At 40.8% G+C, this 20,724-nt stretch overlaps 1 protein-coding gene across 1 annotated transcript; it reads right to left on the bottom strand.

Moving 5' to 3' along the window:
* Nucleotides 1-18,703: 18,703 nt before the first annotated feature.
* Nucleotides 18,704-20,455, bottom strand: LOC147641209 (uncharacterized). The gene has a single exon (XM_086819145.1). The coding sequence runs from the start codon at nt 20,121-20,123 to the stop codon at nt 18,792-18,794; it is 1,332 nt and encodes a 443-aa protein (XP_086675271.1). The 5' UTR covers nt 20,124-20,455; the 3' UTR covers nt 18,704-18,791.
* Between the last annotated feature and the right edge of the window lie 269 nt (nt 20,456-20,724).

Below are 20,724 nucleotides of genomic sequence, written 5' to 3'. Positions count from 1 at the left end.
GCCTAAAGAAAAGCAAGAGATTGGATATAAGTGGGTATATAAGGTCAAGTATAATTCAGATGGATCAGTGTGAGTAGGTATAAGGCAAGATTGCTTATGCATAGACCTATGGTATTGACTATGAGGAGACATTTAGCCCGGTTTGTAAGAATGGAAAACCCTGAGAACTATAATTACTATGGCTACGAAGGGTTGGTCTTTACATAAGATGGATGTAAAGAATGCTTTCTTTGTAAATAGAAGTATACATGATGTAGCCACACGGAGTTATGAGAGTGATGCAAGCCCAAATTTTGTGTACAGGGTATGTAGAACCTTATATAGCTTGAAGTAGGCACCCAAAACATGGTCAAACAAGATTGAGGAGTATTTTGTTACCATTGGATTTTAGATATTCAATGCATATTTTTCACTTTATGTATTAAAAAAAGAGATAGAGGGATCATGCTATTAGTCATTTATGTGGATGACTTGATCATCATTGGTGATAGTGATGCGGACATACAAGATACTAGAATGCTTTTGAAGTAGAAGTTTGAGATAAAGGATTGTGGTATTTCTTGGGTATAGAGATGGTGATATCACTTCATGTGACTATAGAGATAGTATGGCTTGGACATGTTGTCTAAGTATGGTATAACAGGATGTAAGACTATTTTAGTGCCAATGGAGCATAACATAGTGCTAATGGAGCATAATATAAAGCTTTCCATAGATACAAGCAAGCTTTTGGATGACCCCACTATGTACATATGCATAGTGGGTAGCTTAATCTACATGACCATAACTAGGCTACTATGTTGTTAGACTTGTGAGTCAGTTTATGTAGTCCCCTAGAAGCCACACTTGGATGTGGCTAGATAGATTCTCAGGTACATAAAGTCCATAGTTTGATGTGGCTACATGGATTATGAGGTACATAAAGTCCACAATTGATTATGGACTTTTCTATATATGAGACTAGCACATAGATACAACTACATGAATATAGGGATGTTGGTTGGGCTAGTAGTGTCACAAAGAAGAGATCTACCAGTGGATTTATGTTTTCTTTTGGGAGTGCTACGATGCATTAGAGCAGTCAAAAACAGTCCAAGTGCCTTATCGAGTACATAGACATAGTATAGGGGTGTTGCTATGGCAGCTTGTGAGGTAGCTTGGTTTCAAAAGCTACTTGGTGATATGGGTGAGCTCATGGATAGTTGTGACAACATGAGTAGCATACAGTTAGTAACTCGGTCTATTATCATGCTATAACAAAGCACATTGAGGTGCATTATCATACTTTATGAGGGAGAAGGTTCTACAAGTCATGTTAACTTGGTATATGTTAGCACATAGGATAAAGTGGCTGACATCCTCGTGAAGGCACTTGATTTGCAAAACAATAGACAAACACACGCAAGTGGAAGAGGCCAATATCAAGGCAGGGGGAGCTAGAGAGGCTGAGGTAATTGGAAAAGATAACAATCAAGATCAAGTTCTAAGGATTGTTTTTATTGTGGCAAACTAGGTCAGCAGAATGCCGCAAGTGACATAAAAAGTGGTAGATTGTAGCAAAAAAATTATGCATCTTCAAGCAAGTAGAATGAAGGTAGATGTGAGCGGTTGTTTTGTTATGTAGTACATGTTGAATTCAATCGACTGAAAACTAAAGATAGATGTGAGCGATTGTTTGTTATGTAGTACATGTTGAATTCAATCGACTGTAGACTAAAGATAGATGTGATAGTACATGTTGAATTCAGGGCCTATAGATATATCCACAAATGGTGATGATGTATGTGTTGAAAGAATGGTAGAGGGAGAGGAGACACACACACAGGAGCAAACCCTAATGTATATTGCAAACCCTAACCATAGAGGGAAGCCATCTCACTTCTCACACAATGCACAATGCCATAATCCATAATACACACAACACACTATGAGTTGTATCCACACACATCTAACCCTAGCTAATGTCCACACACTATGACCAGCTGGACACGCAGTCATTTATGTCTCACACATGTTCCTACCTAACATGCCAGCACATAGCATAGCTGGCTCACACTGACATCGAGCTTGAATCTCAACAGCCCCTCTCAAGCTCATGATGTACTGCCATAGATGAAGATGTAGATGAGCTTGGGATATCAAAGCTCTCAACACTCCCCCTCAAGCTCATCCCATGTACTCCCAACATAGTACGGAAGTACTCAAATTTCTCCCTACTAAGTGGCTTTGTAAAGATGTCTGCCACCTGCTCGTCAATACTGTAGATCAACTGTACCATCCAGCACCTTCTCCCTGACAAAGTGATAATGGACCTCTATGTGTTTGGTCCTCGCATGAAATACTGGATTCTTTGCCAATTGTATGCTGCTCATGTTGTCACAATGAATGACAACTTTGCCATCAGCAGGCTCACCCAAATCTGCCAAGAGACTCTTTAACCATATTGCTTCACAAGTAGCAATGGCTGCACCCCTGTATTCAGCCTGTGTACTAGATAAAGCAACTGTAGGTTGCTTCTTGCAACTCCAACTCACCACGGCACTTCCAAGTGTAAAAGCATAACCACTAGTAGACCTCCTGTCATATGAGCTACCTCCCAATCAGCATCTGTGTAGCCATGTATATCCAAACCTTTACCACTCTCATAAAGTAAACCATAATGTGCAGTGGTCTTTACATATCGCATGATGCGTCTCACTGCATCCAAATGAGGTTTCTTGGGGCTCTGCATAAACTGGCTTACTAGCCCCACAGCATAACTCAAATCTGGGCGTGTGATAGTCATGTAAATGAGACTACCAACCATCTTTCTGTACATAGATGGATCATCCAACTTCTCACCATAATCAGCCTGCAACTTCACATTCTGCTCCAAAGTTCTGCTCCAAAGGTGTACTCATAGCCTTACACCCTATCATGCCATATTTTGCCAACATATCCAATGCATATTGGCGCTGCACTAACCATGTACCTGCATGGTCTTTGATCACTTCTATTCCAAGAAAGTATCTCAACTCACCAAGGTCTTTCATGTCAAATTGCCCACTCAATTCTTTCTTGACATGCATCACATCTGTACCATGATCACCTGTGATAATCAAGTCATCCACATAGATGACAAGTAAAACAATCCCATGATCTGTCTTCTTCACATAGAGTGAAGAATCTGCTGTAGAAATCTGAAATCCAAGAGAGATAAGATATTTGCTCATCGTATCACGCCAAGCACGAGGTGCTTGCTTCAAACCATACAATGCCTTTTTCAATCTGCATACATGAGTGGGATATCTTGGGTGTACATACCCTTCTGGCTGTGCCATATACACTTCCTCTTGAAGATCACCTTTTAGAAATGCATTTTTGACATCCATTTGATGCATTTCCCAACCATTAGCTGCAGCCATAGCAATAACTGCTCTTACTGTTCCCATCTTTGCCACTAGACTAAAGGTTTTATCATAGTCCAAGCCTTGGGTTTGTGCATAACCCTTAGCTACCAATCTTGCTTTATGTCTTTCAATGGAACCATTAGATTTGCACTTTACTTTGTAAACCCATTTACAACCAATGACATTTTTGTCCTTTGATAATGCAACCAAATTCCATGTGTCATTATGAACCAATGCGTCCATCTCAAAATCCATTGCTTTCTCCCATACATGCTTTCCAATAGCTTCTGTATAGCATGTAGGTTCCACATGCTTTACCATAGATGTCATATATGCATAGTGCATTTGGGATCTCCGCAATGCATGCGGGTCACTCTGAACACCTGTCACCCTAGCATGTGGTGGCACATATCTATCCTGCCTTGTGCGTAAAACAGGTATGCCAAGCTCCTCATCCAAACTCTCTGAACTAGATGACTCATAATAGTGTAATTCCAATTCCTTCAACCTTCTTCTTTCCTTTGTCCATAGCACTACTCCCAGTGCTCACACTCTCATGCCTCAAACGTCCTGACCATGGACGTACAGTACTACTCTCAGCTTCTACTGCTGGCCCAGACATAGAAGTAGAACTAGAACTTGCTTGTGGCAAGTTCACAGGCACATCTGCTTCAAGTGACTCAATGACACCCTCATCCTTTGCTTTGTACCAACTAGCAAGCTCATCAAACACCACATCTCGTGAGATGACAACTTGCCTTGTTTGTGGATTGTAACATTTTTATGCATTACGATCCTGTGCATATCCAACAAATACACACTTTTCTGCCTTAGGATCCAACTTCCTTCTTCTTTCATCAGGCACATGTACATAAGCTATGCATCCAAAAACTTTGAGGTGTCCAATATCTGGCCTATAACCTGTAAGCCGCATCTTTGGCATACTTCCATGAATGGCTGCTGTAGGTGTTTTGTTCAGTATATACACTGCAGTAGCACATGCTTCTGCCCAATAATAATCTGGCATGCCCTTTTCATTGAGCATCGCCCTAGCCACTTCACATATGACTCTATTCTTTCTCTCAGCCACACCATTTTGCTGAGGTGTATACTTGCAAGTCAATTGTCTTCTTATTCCATGCTTCCTCAAGAAATGCTCAAAAGCCTTTGAGGTATATTCACCACCTCCATCTCTCCTCAAACATTTAATCCAACAGCCATATTGCTTTTCTGCAAAAGCTTTGAAATCCATAAATTTTTCCAACACTTCACTCTTCTCTCTGAGAAAGTATATCCATGTCATCCTACTGAAATCATCTATGAATGTCACATAGTATAAACTGCCTTTGATAGATGGGTTTTGTGCAGGACCCCATACATCACTATGTACTATCTCAAGTGGCCTGCTACTCATATTTCCTTCTCTAGGAAACCGCAACCTTGCTTGCTTTCCAAACTTACAGGCTTCACAAACATGCATATGCCCATCATACTTGAATCTAGGCAATCCACTGACAATGCCTCTTGTCTGCATGTTCTTTAACCTTTGTACATTGACATGTCCAATCCTCTTATGCCACATATCAATGTCCTGTACCACATTTCTGCTTTTGGAGAACATGGCTGATTTTAACTCAGGAATTCCAGCATCCAGCTTAAACAATCTGCCTTCTTTCTTGCCTTTAGCAATGACTCTACATCCATGTTTGAAATCCTCAATGAAGCAACCATGCTCGTTGAAACGAACCTGTAATCCCTGTTCCACCATTTGACCAACTGAGGCCAAGCTTTGTGATGATATAAGGCACATACAATACATCACACGACATAGATTTCGTTTGACCATTGTGCATAACCAATGGTACACTTCCAACATGTGTAATGGCATGCTAGGTATCATCACCTGTTTCCACATAGCCTTTCACATCCATAGGCTTCATATGCTCAAACCATTCACCACATGACAAATCATATGGTTTGATGCTCCTCCAGAGTCCATATACCAAGTGTCATCATTCTCAGCATTTGTCATCATAGATCCCACAACATGTTTCATGGCAGTGATTTGCAGTGCCATCATTACTGCTTGATGCATAATTTCCACCACCATGTTGTGCATAATGTCCACCATAATGACCACCATGTTGTGCTCTACCCCCTCTCAAATCATTCTGTTTGCGGAAACAATCTCTTGCCATATGACCAAATTTTCCACAATAATGGCATTCCACATCTTGCATAGATGTTTGTTGGCCTTGCCAACGTCCTCTACCATGAGGATTACCTCTGTCTCTCCGAGGTGTATATCCACGACCACCTCTAGCACCATATGTGGGCTGAAAATTCTGTTGTGATGACATGTCCTACCATCCACGACCATTACCACCACGGCCACGTGATGCGAATCTCCCCCTGCCTCTAAAACCTCTTTGCGAATAGAACGCCTGATTTCTGCCATTATCATCATGGCTAGTAGATGCATCCAGAAATGAATCACTGAGTTTGATTTCCTCAACAAGCAAGAGTGAAACCAACTCATCAAAGTCTGGTAAACCTGTACTCCGAACTGAGATGGATGTATCAAAAGATTTATATTCCTTGCCAAGACCACGCAAGGTAATATCCACCAAATCATCATCAGGCATGGGGTCATTTATTGTTGCCAATGCATTTGCAAACTTCTTTATTTCTTGCACATAATCATGGATGCTCCTTCTATTCCTTTTCACATTATGAATGTGCTGTCGCAACTGAGACTTGCGAGCACTCGTGTCTGTATCAAACATCTTTACCAAAGTATCCCATGCATCTTTGGGATTCTCAGCATCCTATATGTGTATGAGCATAGCATCAGAAATACATATAGACAGATAATGCAACACTTTGAATGCTCTTTCTGACCATTGCTTTTGTGAGCTATAACCTACTGTTGTGTAGGTTGTCGGGGTAGCTCAGGCTCTAGCTCAGCACCTGTAATGAGATTCCAAAAACCTTTTCCCTTCAAGAAACTTTTGATCATGTACTTCCATGCCTGGAAGTTCTTCCTATCCAGCTTTTCACCAACAATCTGTACTGGATTATCCGACATGTTTGCTCATCAATGTGCACCTTCTGCACTTGTCCAAATCTATAACCGAGCCTTCCTCAGCTCAACCACACTCCAATGTGTTCCAGATACTCCAAAGTAACCAACAATCTTCAATTTTGATGTAGAAAATCAACCTGTATGCATCCAAAATGAACTGGCTCACTCAGTCTGAGATACCCTGTTTTGATACGTCTTCCAAGGCTCCAAATCATAATGTAGTGGTTCAATCAAGTATGGACAACTTGCATTGACACCTAAACAACCTCAATGTTGAATATCAACACCATCTGACATGTGTACATATCAATTTTTGAAAACCCCTTTCTCTGTTTTGGAAAAAACCAGTAGTAATTTTGCTCTAATTTCTTCAATATTTGTCCAAATTGAGCAACTAGGCATTCAATAGCTTAGCAATGATGTTCACTAACTCCATGTAAAAGAAATTTGTCCAATTGTTTAAGACCAAATATTAATTGCTCAATTAAAATCACTCTGTTTCTCTGCAACCAGTGGTGGACAGGCTTTTTAATCAGCTCATTCCCAGCTCAATTAAGCATAATTGATCAAACCAACCATGTAGCCCTCTTCTCAAGTATGTGTAGCAACCAATTGCTAAAGCAATTTTGAAATATATCAAGCACAGAAGTTGTAATCGATCTCCTCTTTGCAAAATATTCAAAAAACTACCCTGTTTCACTATTGATTCTGCGCCGCCTGCTGTAGGAGGGCTTGGGAGTGTTTAAAGTGTTAATTGAAGAGGTATACAAGTGCCCAACACACTTAGGTATGTGTGCAACTAGTCAATGCCTTGATTTTTGCCAAAAACATGCTCCAAATGCATCAAATTTTGAGTTGCTTTTCTCTATTTTGTGAGAGCTCAAAAACCAGAATTTTTTACTCATTCAAATGCATGTAAATTGCTCCAAAATCACAGTAGGGCTTGCATAGGAGTTGCCAATACAGTCCTCCTTGTCAGATACATGTGTCTTTGTTTGCCGGATTTACATGTATTTCCACCATACATTAGTGCTTCCAAGCTTTAATGGAAAGCTTTCAAAAACTAGAATTTCTCTTTGCTTTGAGTTGCTCTGATTTGCTTTGTTTTTCCTGAATCACCTGCAATCCGCTCAAGGACCCGGTAGGCCAAGCTCTCAGATATGATAGTAATCGGTGTTCTCCAAGCTTCACAGCTCCAATGGCAAGCTTTATAGCACAGGAACAGAGGAGGAGGAGGAGAAGTGGGGAAAGGAGGAGGTGGAGAGTAAAGGTAAAGAAGTTGATGGTGGAGAAGTTGGTGGTGGATTTGGGGTGGCAGAGGAAGAATAAGGGACCTCGATGGTAAGTTTAGGATGAGAGCAAGAATCGTCTAATGAGGGTTCAACAAAGTGAACATTGCAACAACAAGAAATCACCAAGGATAACGACTTTGGATCCCATAATCTGTAAGATTTGGAATGAGAGTTATATCTAAGAAATTTTCACTTCCTAGACTTAGGATCAAATTTGGATCTATTAGAATCGGGGATATGAACATAGATATTACAACCAAAAACCCTGAAATGAGGGATGGAAGGATTCTGTCCAATAAAAGCCTCCTCTGGAGTCATATGAGAAACCACCTTTGTAGGAGAACGGTTGATGATGTGAATAGACGTGCTCATAGCTTCTCCCTAGAAAGAGGGAGAAGCTTTTGTCTTCCTCCCTAGAAAGAGGGAGGAAGATCAAAAGAAGAATACACAGTACATGACATCTTCTAAATAGTCATGTTCTTACGTTCAACCACACCATTTTGTTGAGGAGTATGAGGTGTGGAAAACGGATGGCTTATACCTTTCTGTTGAGTAGAAATTATGGAAGGCTTTGGATATGAATTCTCCTCCATTGTCGAAACAGACTTGTCAAACCTTCTATGTGGTTGTAGTCTCGACTAAAGTCACTCACTCTTGGAATCGGGAGAAAGCTTGATATTGTTTTGCCAAGAGATAAACCCAAACTTTTCATGAGTCATCATCAATAATAAGCATAAAGTACATGGCTCCTCCTTGGGTAGTAGTCCACATGGGGCTACATAGGTCCATATGAATAAGCTCCAGAATATGAGAAGCCCGATGAGAATCCTCATTGAGGAAAGGCATCTCGGTGTTTCTTGCCATGAAGACAAGCCAGACAAGTGGAGTGGGAGGGTTTCAATGATGGAAGCCCCTCAACCATTTGCTGAGAAGATAATAGCTCTGTAGAGAAGTATAATTCAAATGCCCATAGTGAGCATGCCATAAATCCATACCAACATGAGCTACCAAGGCATGATAGCTGTCAAGAAGATGCAATAGATGAGATTGGGACTCATTCAAAGAGCCTCCAAAGTCCTTCAACCGATAAAGACCACCTTCTTGGATACTTATGTTAACAATCTACAAGGTGCTGGTGTTGATGATCTCGAGGACAGAATTGTCAAAGTAGACACCATATCCTTTCTTCGCAATCCAAAAAACTGAGAGGAGATTATTGGAGAGCTTAAGAACATGAAGCACATCCCGAATGGTAGAAGGCTAGCTTGAGGGAGAGTTAAGACATTACCAATCGAAGAGGCCTCCAAGTTGGAAGCATCAGCAATGGTGGACATTGTCAAAGAGTTGGGACAAATGCCATGAAGAATGGTCCTATCAGGAGTCATGTGAGTAGTGCACCCACTATCAACCATACCCAATTCGTAAGACGTGAGGTGGAAGGAACAGGAGAGTCAGAGGGAAGCTCCTCAATACCACAACGAAGATAGTCTCCTTAGTGGAAGAGGATTTTTGAGTTTACTTGGTGGATGAAGAAGTTTGACTAGGGAGTTTCTTAGCACAGAACCACCTTCTCCTGCAACAATCAGGATGAATGTGACCTTTGAGACCACAATAATGGCAAGTTTGGAGTCACCTTTGTTGTTCATTAGAAACCTTGGACTGCCAGTTTCTTTTGCCCTTTAGCGTGAAGAATGGTCTTGGAAGTACCCTGGCTGGTCTTCTTTCTCATGGCCCACACAAGAGAGAGTAGACAGCCAAGAGAGATCCAACACTTAAGCTAGAGACTGAAATATTGAATGTATTGTGAATGAATGTTGAATGAAGTATAAAGGCACAATGGCCATGCTTATACACATCTCATGTAGAGCAGTTGGCCAGTAGCATTGGAGGACAAATGTCCACGAGACTGATAAAAATGCATAAAATAAGCTATAAGAATAGTGGAAAATATAGAAAAAATCCCTAAAAGTATCAAATAAATATCTGGATAAAAAGGGGATAAAATGGAGTAAAGGAGAGCTGGAGATGACATGTCCAACATGGCAAAGGTTATGCAAGACGTTGAACCCACATGTTTTGAGGATGCTATTGGGCATGTACATTGGGAGAAAACCATGGATGAAGAAATGGCTACATTGGATGTAAACAAGACATGGAAATTGGTGCCTTTGCCTAAGGATAAAAAGGCTATTGGTGGATGTAAGTGGGTCTACAAAGTGAAGTATAACTTAGATGAAAGCAGCATTAGTAGATACAAGGTGAGATTAGTTGCTAATGGTTATGCTTAGACTATGGAATTGATTATGAGGAGACATTCAACCCAGTTATTACAAGATGGCAATCACGAGATCTAATATTGCAGTGTGGCTACATCAAAAGGTTGGGTTTTGCATCAGACGGATGTAAAGAATAAGTTCTTGCATGGTGAATTTGGAACAGCCACTTGGTTATGAGGATTTGATTCACCCAAATTATATGTGAGGCTATGTAAATCCTTGTATGGCTTGAATGAGCATGGCATGATAAGATTGCAGAGTATCTTGTCGCCATTGGCTTTCATATGATAGATGCTGATCATTTACTCTATGTATAAAAGAGTGATAAGGGGATTGTGGTCATTACCATCTATGTGGATGACTTGATTGTTTGGGGGTGATAAATGAAGAGAAAGTTGATAAAGCAAAGGGTCTCCTCAAGAAGAAGTTTGACATGAAGGAATTGGGTGAGCTGAGATACTTTTTTGGCATTGAGGTCATTATGCCCTCAGGACACCTAAGGGCATATAGCTGTCAGAGACAGTATGCATTGGACATGTTATCTAAATATGGTATGGCTAGCTGTAAGCCCATTTAATATTGTTGGATTAGAATGGCAAGCTGAGTGCAAACACATGTGAGATTTTGGAGGATGCCACTATATAATGGAAGATAGTGGGTAGCTTGATTTACATGACGATCATCAACAAGCTAGACATGAATTACACAATTGGGTTGGTTAGAGAGCCAGTTTATGTAGGTTCCTTAACCCGCATCATCTGGTTATAGTGTGAGGTGCACACTACACTACATTTTATGAGGCTGGTATATACAATTATAGGTGTATGGATACACTAATGCAAATTGGTCTGGTAGCATTCTTGGACATAAGATCTACTAGCGGGTTTATATTTTCCTTTGGGATTGGTGCTGTTACATGGAGCAAGAAGTAGACGACAGTTTCCTTGGCAAGTATAGAGGCATAGTACATGGGTGCTATAATGGCAGCATGTGAGGTAGCTTGGTTATGTAGGCTACTTGGAGATTTGGGGCAGTTGGGCAGGAACACAATGTTTCATGCACAGACTAAACTCATAGAGGTCCATTATTACTTCATCAGAGAGAAGGTCCTGGTGGTAGGAGATGTTGATCTTATGTGTATGTCAGCACAGAGAAGTAGGTAGCTGACATCTTCACACCAAGGCCTTGGGAGCAGAGAAGGTTTGCAGATTTTATAGTATGCTTGGATTCTTGAGATGGGGGAGCATTTAGATGTCAAGTTGAAAACAAGCTGACACTCATAACATGCCTAGGTGACCATTTCATCTTTTCGCCTGAGTTGAGCCTGAGAGGGGAAGTGTTGAGGTGTCAAGTTCAACATGACACTCATAACATGCCTGGGTGACCGTTTCACCTTTACACCACTAGCACGTTTGGTAGTAGCTGACCCGATGAATGATTCTATAGCTAGACTACACTTACATTGTCTAACCAAGTTATGACATACTTATCTTGCCACAACTAACCTATTTAGCATGTATACATTATTGACCACTTTTACATAGTACTCTAGTACTAATGTTAGGTTTTCACTTATCCTTTATAGACATCTTTTGAGAGCAACAAGTAGAAGAAGATTTTAGCCTTCCATCTTTGTGTGTGTCTTATCCATTGTTGTGTTAATGTGTGTGTTCTTACAAGAGCTCAAGCTCTCTCTCCTCCTTCAATATTTTCATATGGGTGTAAACAACCTTTGTTAAAGTCTACGTTAGAAGATGAGGCTTGATTCCTATAAAAGCATATACTTGGGAGGTTCTCAAATTATAAGAGTATCTCTAATCATAAAAACATGTACTTGTTGGGAGGTTCTCTAATTATAAGAGTATCATTTGAGTTGTGTAACACATATTTCTCTTGTGCTTGCTATCACATCTCTCTCTCTCTCTCTCTCTCTCTCTCTCTCTCTCTCTCTCTCTCTCTACATGGCCATCCTCCACCCACCATAGTCATGGGTGGCTTGATTGTTCATCCCTCTCTTTGCACATACTCCATCTTGGCACCATAAATGCTGACACAGAGGGATCAATTGCACGTGGCCAAATTACACATAGTAGTCTTGGGGCCTACTAAAAGGACACAAAGGTATATGAGCTTTTAGTTGTATAGGTTGATAGCTATGAGCTCAGATCAGACGTTTCATAGAATCTCCTTATATAGGGTATATTGACCAGTTCAAATTATTTATAGATTTAAATTAATCTCTTTATGTAGGGTATATTAACTAGACTAGCCAAGTTAATTATGGATTCAACTTGTAAAATGAATGCCTTGCAAACATAGAATCTAGAAGAATCTAGTGGGGTGGTGGCATAGGTGGATTTGGAGGTCCACCATTTAGCAACCCGTGTTACTAATACCACCTTGAATCCAACTAGCTCCAAATCAAGTTTAGCCACACCCACCAATATAGAAAAAGGAAACCAAGGAAAGAATTTGAAGGAGCCGAAACTTCTTTGAGAGTAGGCTATTATTTATTCAATCAGAGTAAAAGAGCTTACTGATAAAAACTTAGCTCTTAAAATGTCAAATGAGCATATGGAGAAAAGTCAAATGGTTAGAAATCAAAACAATGATGTTGAAACGATTCAAATTCTTGGAAAGAAAACTCAATCTAATGCAAAGCTCTGTAGCTTGATGAATATGAAGAATTCATGTGTCAGAAGGAAACAAACCACCAAGAGAAAGTGAAGCATTATTAAGACATTGTAGATGTAATTTTAAAGAAATCTAAAGAATTGCTCAACTCTGTGAAAGTGCTGGAAAAGAGAAATGTTGCACTTTCATCCAACATTCTGGGCCATCATAATTTAGAGTTGTTACCAAGCTGGGGTATAGTGAGGGGCATTATTCAACACTTAAAGACGGTTTTCCCCTAAACCAATGTCCTACTATACAGAGGCATCTGGATCTCAATGCCAACCTATTTCTAGTTTGGCTCTTGGTGGACCTTGTACATGCTGTGATATTGTTTCTTGACTAGAGCCGGGGGTATTCCAAGCTTATCTCTAGATACAATATTAAATGTATTCAACACTTTACCCGAATGTACATGTGATAGAAGCATAAATTAGACATCCAAACGACATAACAATCATATCACATTAGGAAGTTTTACCATCCAAATATATTATTTCTTACCCACAATTTTCATCTCATGGTGGGTCTGACTTTCATGGATGGGACAACCCATCGGTGTGCCAGGTGTTAGTTTAGGAAATAACCCTTAGCAGTTATATTTTAATTTATACCTTAGTCATAACACTTTCACCATATCTTTAAATATCAATAGTCATCAACAACTTTCTACAGATGAAATGTTTCACCCTTGTCAACCTATTCACAGACACATATGACCTATCCCAATGTTTCTTTGTGTGTGGAAGACCCATAGTGAAATCCAATGGGAACTACCTTTTCATATCCTTTCAGCTTCTCTTTAAATATAAACAGTCATCAACATTACCTTCTCAATTTAATAAATATATATACATGGAGTCAATGATCTTCGTCTTTATCTTTTTGTAAGCATAATTATCTATTTGTTAATTGTTTGAACATTGTCTATTAATAATTGTTTAATATGTTAACCTCATCATGTTGGTCATTCACCAAGAAATGGTGATTTTCATGAGGAGGTTTATGTATCTTAGCCTACTGGTTTTGTTTAGAAGATACCCTAACAAGTTGAGATATAATGGATATACAACCCATCATTATGCTTACATGGTTAAAGTAATACAAGAGCTTGGAGACCACTTGTTTTGAGCAGGCATTTGGAAATAAAAAAATGAAAAGATGCCATGAATAAAGAGATGGCAACATTAGATGCAAATGTAACGCAGGAGTTAGTACCTTTGCCTAAGGAAAAGAAGGCAATTAGATGTAAGTGAGTGTATAAGGTCAAGCATAACTCATATAGATCAGTGAGCAAGTATGAACAGGTATAAGGCAAGATTGGTTACCAAGGATTATGCACAGATCTATGGCATTGACTATCAGCTCACAAGAATGGCAATCCTAAGAGTTGGCATTACTATGGCTGTGAAAGGTTGGTCTTTATATTAGATAGATGTAAAGAATGCTTTCTTGCATGGTGATTTACAAGAAGAAGTTACATATATGATGCAACCACTCATGCTATTAGTCATTTATGTATATGACTTAATTATCACTAGTGATAGTGATGCTAACATACATGATTTCATGATGCTTTTGAAGTAGAAGTTTGAGATGAAGGATTTAGGTGAGCTATGATATTTATTAGACATAGAGGTGGTGAGATCACCTCATGGCATTTTGTTGTTGTTAGAGAGGTAGTATGTCTTGGACATGTTGTCTAAGAATGGTATAACATGTTGTAAGCCTCTTTCACTGCTATTAGAGAAAAACATAAAGCTTTCTGTAGATAGAAGTGAACTTTTAGAGGACCCTACTATGTATAATCGCATAGTGGGCTTGTTGCATTATTATTTAGGTATACAAATTTACAATTTATGAATTTATGCCACGTGTGATGATGGTATTATGGTGTTGACAAATTTAGGCTCGTTGCATTATTATTTGGGTATACAATTTTTTTTAATGATGTTGTAGTCAAAGTACATATAAAGACTACTTACACGGTTTGGTCTTGAAGACTATAAACCGTTGATACTGGTAGAGTTAGGTGCTAGGCTCAGTTTCTAGGACATAGGTGAAACATTTGATGCATCACTTTATTAGCAGGCCATTTGATGTATTACTTTATCAGCAGGCCATGGGGTGCCTCATCTATCTATGCAATACGAGGCCAAACATTCAATTTGGGGTCTCCCAATTGAGGATGTTTATGCATAGTCCTAGAAGTAAGCATTGGCAAGTTGCCAAGTGAGTGTTTTGATACTACATGACACTTAGCCCTTTGGGCTGTTCTATGCTAAGGGGGATGATATTCAGCTGCATGTTTTCAATGTCTTCGATTACGTTGGATGTTATGACATGCAAGTGTCCATTAGTGGCTTTTACTTTTATCTTGGTGATTCATATATTTCATGGCTTAGCAAGAAGCAATCAAGGATGACCATTTTGAGCTATGAAGATGCGTACATGGAAAACTTTTACACTGTGGAGTGTGTATTCTAGTAGATCTTGGTGGTGGGAGTCCTCTACTAGAGTGCATTGACCGTTTGCAAGAAACCTAGTGTTTCATGTTTGAAAAAAAGCACATTGAGGTGCATTGATATTATATTATTTGCAAGAGAGAATAGCTTGGTTTATGTCTCTATACACAATAATGTGGTAGATATGTTCATGAAGGCTCTTTCATAGAGAAGTTTGAAGCTTTTTGCAAAGCTTTGGACTTATTGTTGCCATTTGGGGATTGAACTGCGACATGATCCCTATACATGTTCTCATCATCACCACACGGGAGATTTGTAATCTAGCTTATATCTTTGCACACAACAATGTGGCAGATATATTTACAAAAGCTCTTTCACGGACAAATTTGAAGCTTTTTGCAAAGATTTGGGCTTATTGCAATTTGGGGATTGATCAACTATATGATCCATGTACATGTTCTATCATCACCACTACTACAGGGAAAATTTATAGCCATTTTTATGGTAGTGATGTGTGAACATAGGCTAATAATGGCCTGTGGCACTATTTCCTTGCTTAGAAGGTTTTTAGCCCTGATCATGTGTGCACACTCTTCTAAGTGAGTATGTACGTGACCTTATCACGTCACTTTACTTATACTTCACTCATTCTCATCAATCTACTTTGAGTGCTGCTTCTCTATATCTCTTCTTACTTATTGCATATGTGTGTATCTGTTGCTACCTTTATCTCAACTCCAATGTGTGTGTGTGTGTGTGTGAGAGAGAGAGAGAGAGAGAGAGAGAGAGAGATGTGTAGAATATATGTGAGAAGGGGTGGAGGAGCAATTTGAAGGTCAAGCCATGAGAAGGAGAAAAGAAGAGTGAGAAGAAGCAAGGAGGTATGGGTATAGAGAGTTAAAAAAATCTCTCCAAAACTTTTTTGAAAAATCTCGCTTAAAACACACTCCCTCTGTTCGCTTGGATAGTGTGTTGTCACTTACGACAGTTGCTCTGTCACACAAGATGGTCCACTTATACATCAATGTAAGATAATTTCCTTTGGTCATGTGGCTTCATGCCAGACTTTACTCTTGCTTGGCTACTCATTCTCACTCCCTACCTCTTCCTTGTGCTCAATGGCACCACATTTTTCAACACTCCCCTTTGGTGCCATTTTCTTAGGTTACTCCAAGGTGGTTAGATGCAAGTTCTAGAACATATTTTTACCCCCCTCCCCCTCATTTCTAACTTGGTTGGATACTCGGGAGTTCACCTAAAAATATATAAGTATAGCATGTGAGCTTAAATGAAGGGGTTCTTTAATTCAAAAATTTAAGGTAAACTTATAGAAATACATTTACAAAAGGAGTTTTTTTAATCGATCTTGAAAAAAAACCAGTAAGTCTAAAAAGAAAAGGGGATCATTTTATTTATGAAAAATTTACAGGTAAGGGATTTTTTAAATATCCCTTGAACGCACGTGATACATTCGGTTCTTAATAGTGCACCCACCGAGGCTGGGTAGCTCAGAGGATCTTTGGCTTGGTTACTCTCTAGCGCAAAGGTTTTTTTAGAGATGGTCAGGTTGATTTTCATTCCCCCAGGGTACTGCTTTGGCTACTCTCTGGTAGTAGAGTGTTTTATATTTGCATCACTTCCCCTAAGTGCTCTTTAGCTACTCTTAGGTTGTCAAGTATGCTCAAAACATATCAATTTGCCTACTCATTTGGTGGATTTTACAACATATGATTTAGGTTAGGGTAGTGGTTGGTAGCTCCTTCATTATTTAGTGCTACTGCTTGCTTGAGATCTCCTTGCTTTTGTTTGATGAAGATCCCTTGTTGCTCTCTCCTTTGCTCTTGGCTTTGACTCTAGCTCTTCACTTCTTGTCCTTCTTCTTCTTGTTGATCTTGTCTTAGCTTTTCTTTATGTCCACCCTTGGCATTGTCTTTTTCATTCTACGTTTGGTATAGGTCTCGTTCTTGTTGCCACTTGTGCTTGATGCTTTTTCTTGGTACTTTTTCGTGTACATACTTGCTTAAGACTAGTAATAGAGACCATACCATATTTAAGTTTGGTGGCTGGCCTAGTGTGAAAACTAGTCACTTGTACATAAGTCATTTTTTATAATAAGCAATAGACAATCATTCCCTTACAATAGAATACTTGTGAGCTCCTCTTCTCTACTCTTTCTTGCTTGTATGCTATTGGATTCATGCATGCTGGATGGATACTTGTGAATACTTGTGAGTTGAAGACTCTCTTCTCTCTTTTCTCTACTCACCACAACTACAGCTTGCAGGCAAACAAATAAAGGAGAGAGCAACTGCCAACAACTTACCCCTTTTCTCCTCCGCCATAGCGGGCTTCGGCCTCGCCAAGATCTAGTTGACGGATGGCGGTGTGGATCTTGAGGAAGAGTCAGATAGGTACTTTTGCTTCATGCTGGCAACCAAAGAGTCAGATCAGTGCCTTTGCTTCATGCTGGCAACCTACACACGTGCCGCTCAGGAAAGCAACCACATCCTCCCAATCCCATCCTTTGAGATTACCACAGCTCTTGTGCTTCCACTTAGCCTCATACAAGTCTAGTAGTGACATGATGGCATCGTTGCTACATTCTTCTGTCTTGCATCGTCCCTACCCTCTCTTCTTTACTGCCTTCTCCACTACCACCAAGCAAGGTTGGCTTCCATGCATGGTGAGCTCTAGGCTAGCTATTGCTCGACTGCCTGCTCATCAGCGCATTTGACAATGCATGCAGACACAATCAAATGTTGCCTCACCTTTTCGTACCCACAAATGGCATCTGCTCTAGAAAGCTTCTTGAAAGGGAGCTTCTGTCAGGGGTAGAGTTGATGCCACAGGGCTAGGTCTGTCACGTCACGGATCTGGTTAAGGTGGAACACGGTCAATACAGCAGCCATGGAACAAACCTGGGACATCCTGTGGGAAGCAAGGTGGCATACAGAATAGGATCTGAAGATCACATGGCAACATAGGAACGGCTGCGAGACATCTTTGGAATGGCTATGGGACGCGAGGGGCACTCACAAGAGAAGTGGCCCACAGATCAAGCAAATAGGGCCACGGGACATTTGCAGACCCATGCAAGTTGGCAGAGGTAAAGGGGAGAGGGCATACTAATGAGTGGCTGTGCCCAAGGCAAGAAGTCAATCAGGGTAGACAAGTCTTTGCTTGACCTTAAGGGAGAGTAATACACATTAAGGGACCCGTTCTCATTAGGTCTTGGTCATGGCATGTGATATAGAAGATGCCGAGGAGCCTGCTAGATTACTGGGTGAACTAGGAGCTAGCCGGTGGCTGTGAGGTGATGATGGTCCATCATTCCATCATGCAAACAGAGGAGTATGTCTCTGCGCTAGGTACATGGCATGTCACCACCACCAAAGACATGCCCCAAGAGCAGCACACCTTGTACTCGAAACATCCTGTTCTTCCTCATATGGAGAAACTGTGAGGAAGATAATATAAAAAAGGCATTAAAAATAGAGAATTTTACTTGCCAAAAGATATCAACTACATCAATGCGCTTGTGATAAAGCCTTATTCTTTGGATAGTAAAATAGCATAGATTTTCAGTTTAAAAATAGTAACTACTTATAAGCTTATCCACTTTTCAATGCCCACCACGGACTGCCGCTTTTCCCAAGATTTTGAACTACATGATCACAAAAAGCCCCCTTTTCTCTTTCAAAGCCAGACATGGCATCATAAACAGACCCAATTGTGTGGTTCTTTGAGCCGATGATTCCTAACAATTTGTTGAAAGAACTAGCTGTATGAGAATCACCAAATGTAGAATAGTCCAAGGAAACACCTGCCAATGCACTTGCACACACTTGTTGCAAGAATTTGAGGTGTTTGTCTCCACCAAATGCCCCACAACCCCAATGAGATGTGGAGATCTTTGCCACATCTTCCATATAACAAGGAGAAGAGGAAGCTGCGGTGAATGCAAGATACGCCTTGTTCAAATCTCTCTCTAGCATAGCTTTGGTGAAATGCATAACAGGTGTGGCATCCGCAACCACTATATCATGCACTCTTGTGGTCGGATAAAACCCTGAAAATCTGAAGTTGGATGAGTAGCCCTCATATTCTATGAACCGCCTCACGTTCCTTATGATTATAGCCTCTGTGTCTTGCATTTCTTCACTGATGAGAATGCCAACAAAGGCCTCTGGGCAAGCACTGAAGAGAACCTCCTCTTGAGTGGCAGAGGGTATGATCTTATGGATGTGGAGGGCTTTGTTCGCAAAGTCCATGAAACCCTTGGCATCCGAGTTCTCCATCCTTTCTGTGTGTACCCGGATGTGGTTGACATCAATCTTGACATCCAGGGAGGACCAATTAGGGACGGCAGCTTCTTCGAGCACATGTCTCTCAAAGCGCACTTCATCATCATCATCATCATCATCATCATCTTGTGGTTGCACATGTAGGGCATGCGCGAAATAGGCCAACAGGCATAGAATCCTCTGTTTGGCAAGCTCATGGGTGGATGTATATAAGGAGATTAAGCTGATGTCGCCGAAACGCCGCTTCTCATATGCCATGTCATCTCTCAAGGACAAGACATTCAAGAAAAATGCATTGGAGAGAAGGGTTCTGATCTTACCTCTGGTGAGGGGCACCGTAGAAGGGCGTCCTGCCTCCAGCAAGGGTATCTCGAGGGGGCTGTCATAACGCAGGGCCCACGTGTGGATGTGGGGGAGCAAGTCTGTGAAGAAATTGAAGTGTGGGCGCGCTTGCGTTTTCTGCATGAATTCATCATAGGAGTGGATTGCTTCACGCAGAGAAATGAAAGGGTGGGGTGTTCCACTACGCTTGACGAGAATTCGCCGGAGAGAAGCGAAATCCGCCGGGGATTCGTCCGTCAGAAGGGCTTGCGTGTCGCTCTTTGGGTACATGCAAGCGAATCCCCGTAGTAGATCCATCAGTTTTAATCAATCGAGCTTCATTACTGATGGCGGACTGGCTATCACAAAGCCCCTGCGACTACAGTACCTCGCTCACACCTAGCAAGGTCATATGTACTTATGGTGGAGTTGCTCCTGCTACTTGTGGTGGTGCCGCCGGAGAAGTGGAGGTGGAGGTGGTGGTTTTGCTGCTATTTTGATCGCAACAAGAAGAAGATCAAGCACCAAAAGTAACTATAGCGGAGTGGGAGATGGCGTTATGGAAGAGCACAGCGTGGGGAGGCAGAGAGACGGTGGCACGACAGGCGTCTGAGAGCTCCTCCATGAATTGGAATGTCAATATCTTCCCTTATTGCACTTTTCTCTACCTTCTTCTCCTCAGCTCTAAATGACACGCTCAGCTCTTGAGGGGAACAAGGGTGGAGAGAGAAAAAAAGTCAAATCATGGCATATGGGCCGTCGATCGGCATTTTGAAAATTCAGGAAAATTGGTAAATTCGAGAAAGTTGGTAAATTCGGGTGTAGGACGAAGGACGGCGGACGGCGCCAATAAATGAGAAGGAATAATATATTTTTTGAAGTAAGAGCCCCAAAAGTGAGATGGGCATGTATTAATGTC

This window comes from Cibotium barometz, chromosome 2, assembly GCF_041138505.1.
Source record: "Cibotium barometz isolate CiBa-2024 chromosome 2, ASM4113850v1, whole genome shotgun sequence".
NCBI classification, from domain to species: domain Eukaryota; kingdom Viridiplantae; phylum Streptophyta; class Polypodiopsida; order Cyatheales; family Cibotiaceae; genus Cibotium; species Cibotium barometz.
This window is presented reverse-complemented; position numbering and strand designations above follow the sequence as displayed.

Excerpts from the sequence above, each read along its gene's own strand:
- LOC147641209 (XM_086819145.1), bottom strand. The coding sequence starts at position 20,123 with ATGGATCTACTACGGGGATTCGCTTGCATGTACCCAAAGAGCGACACG.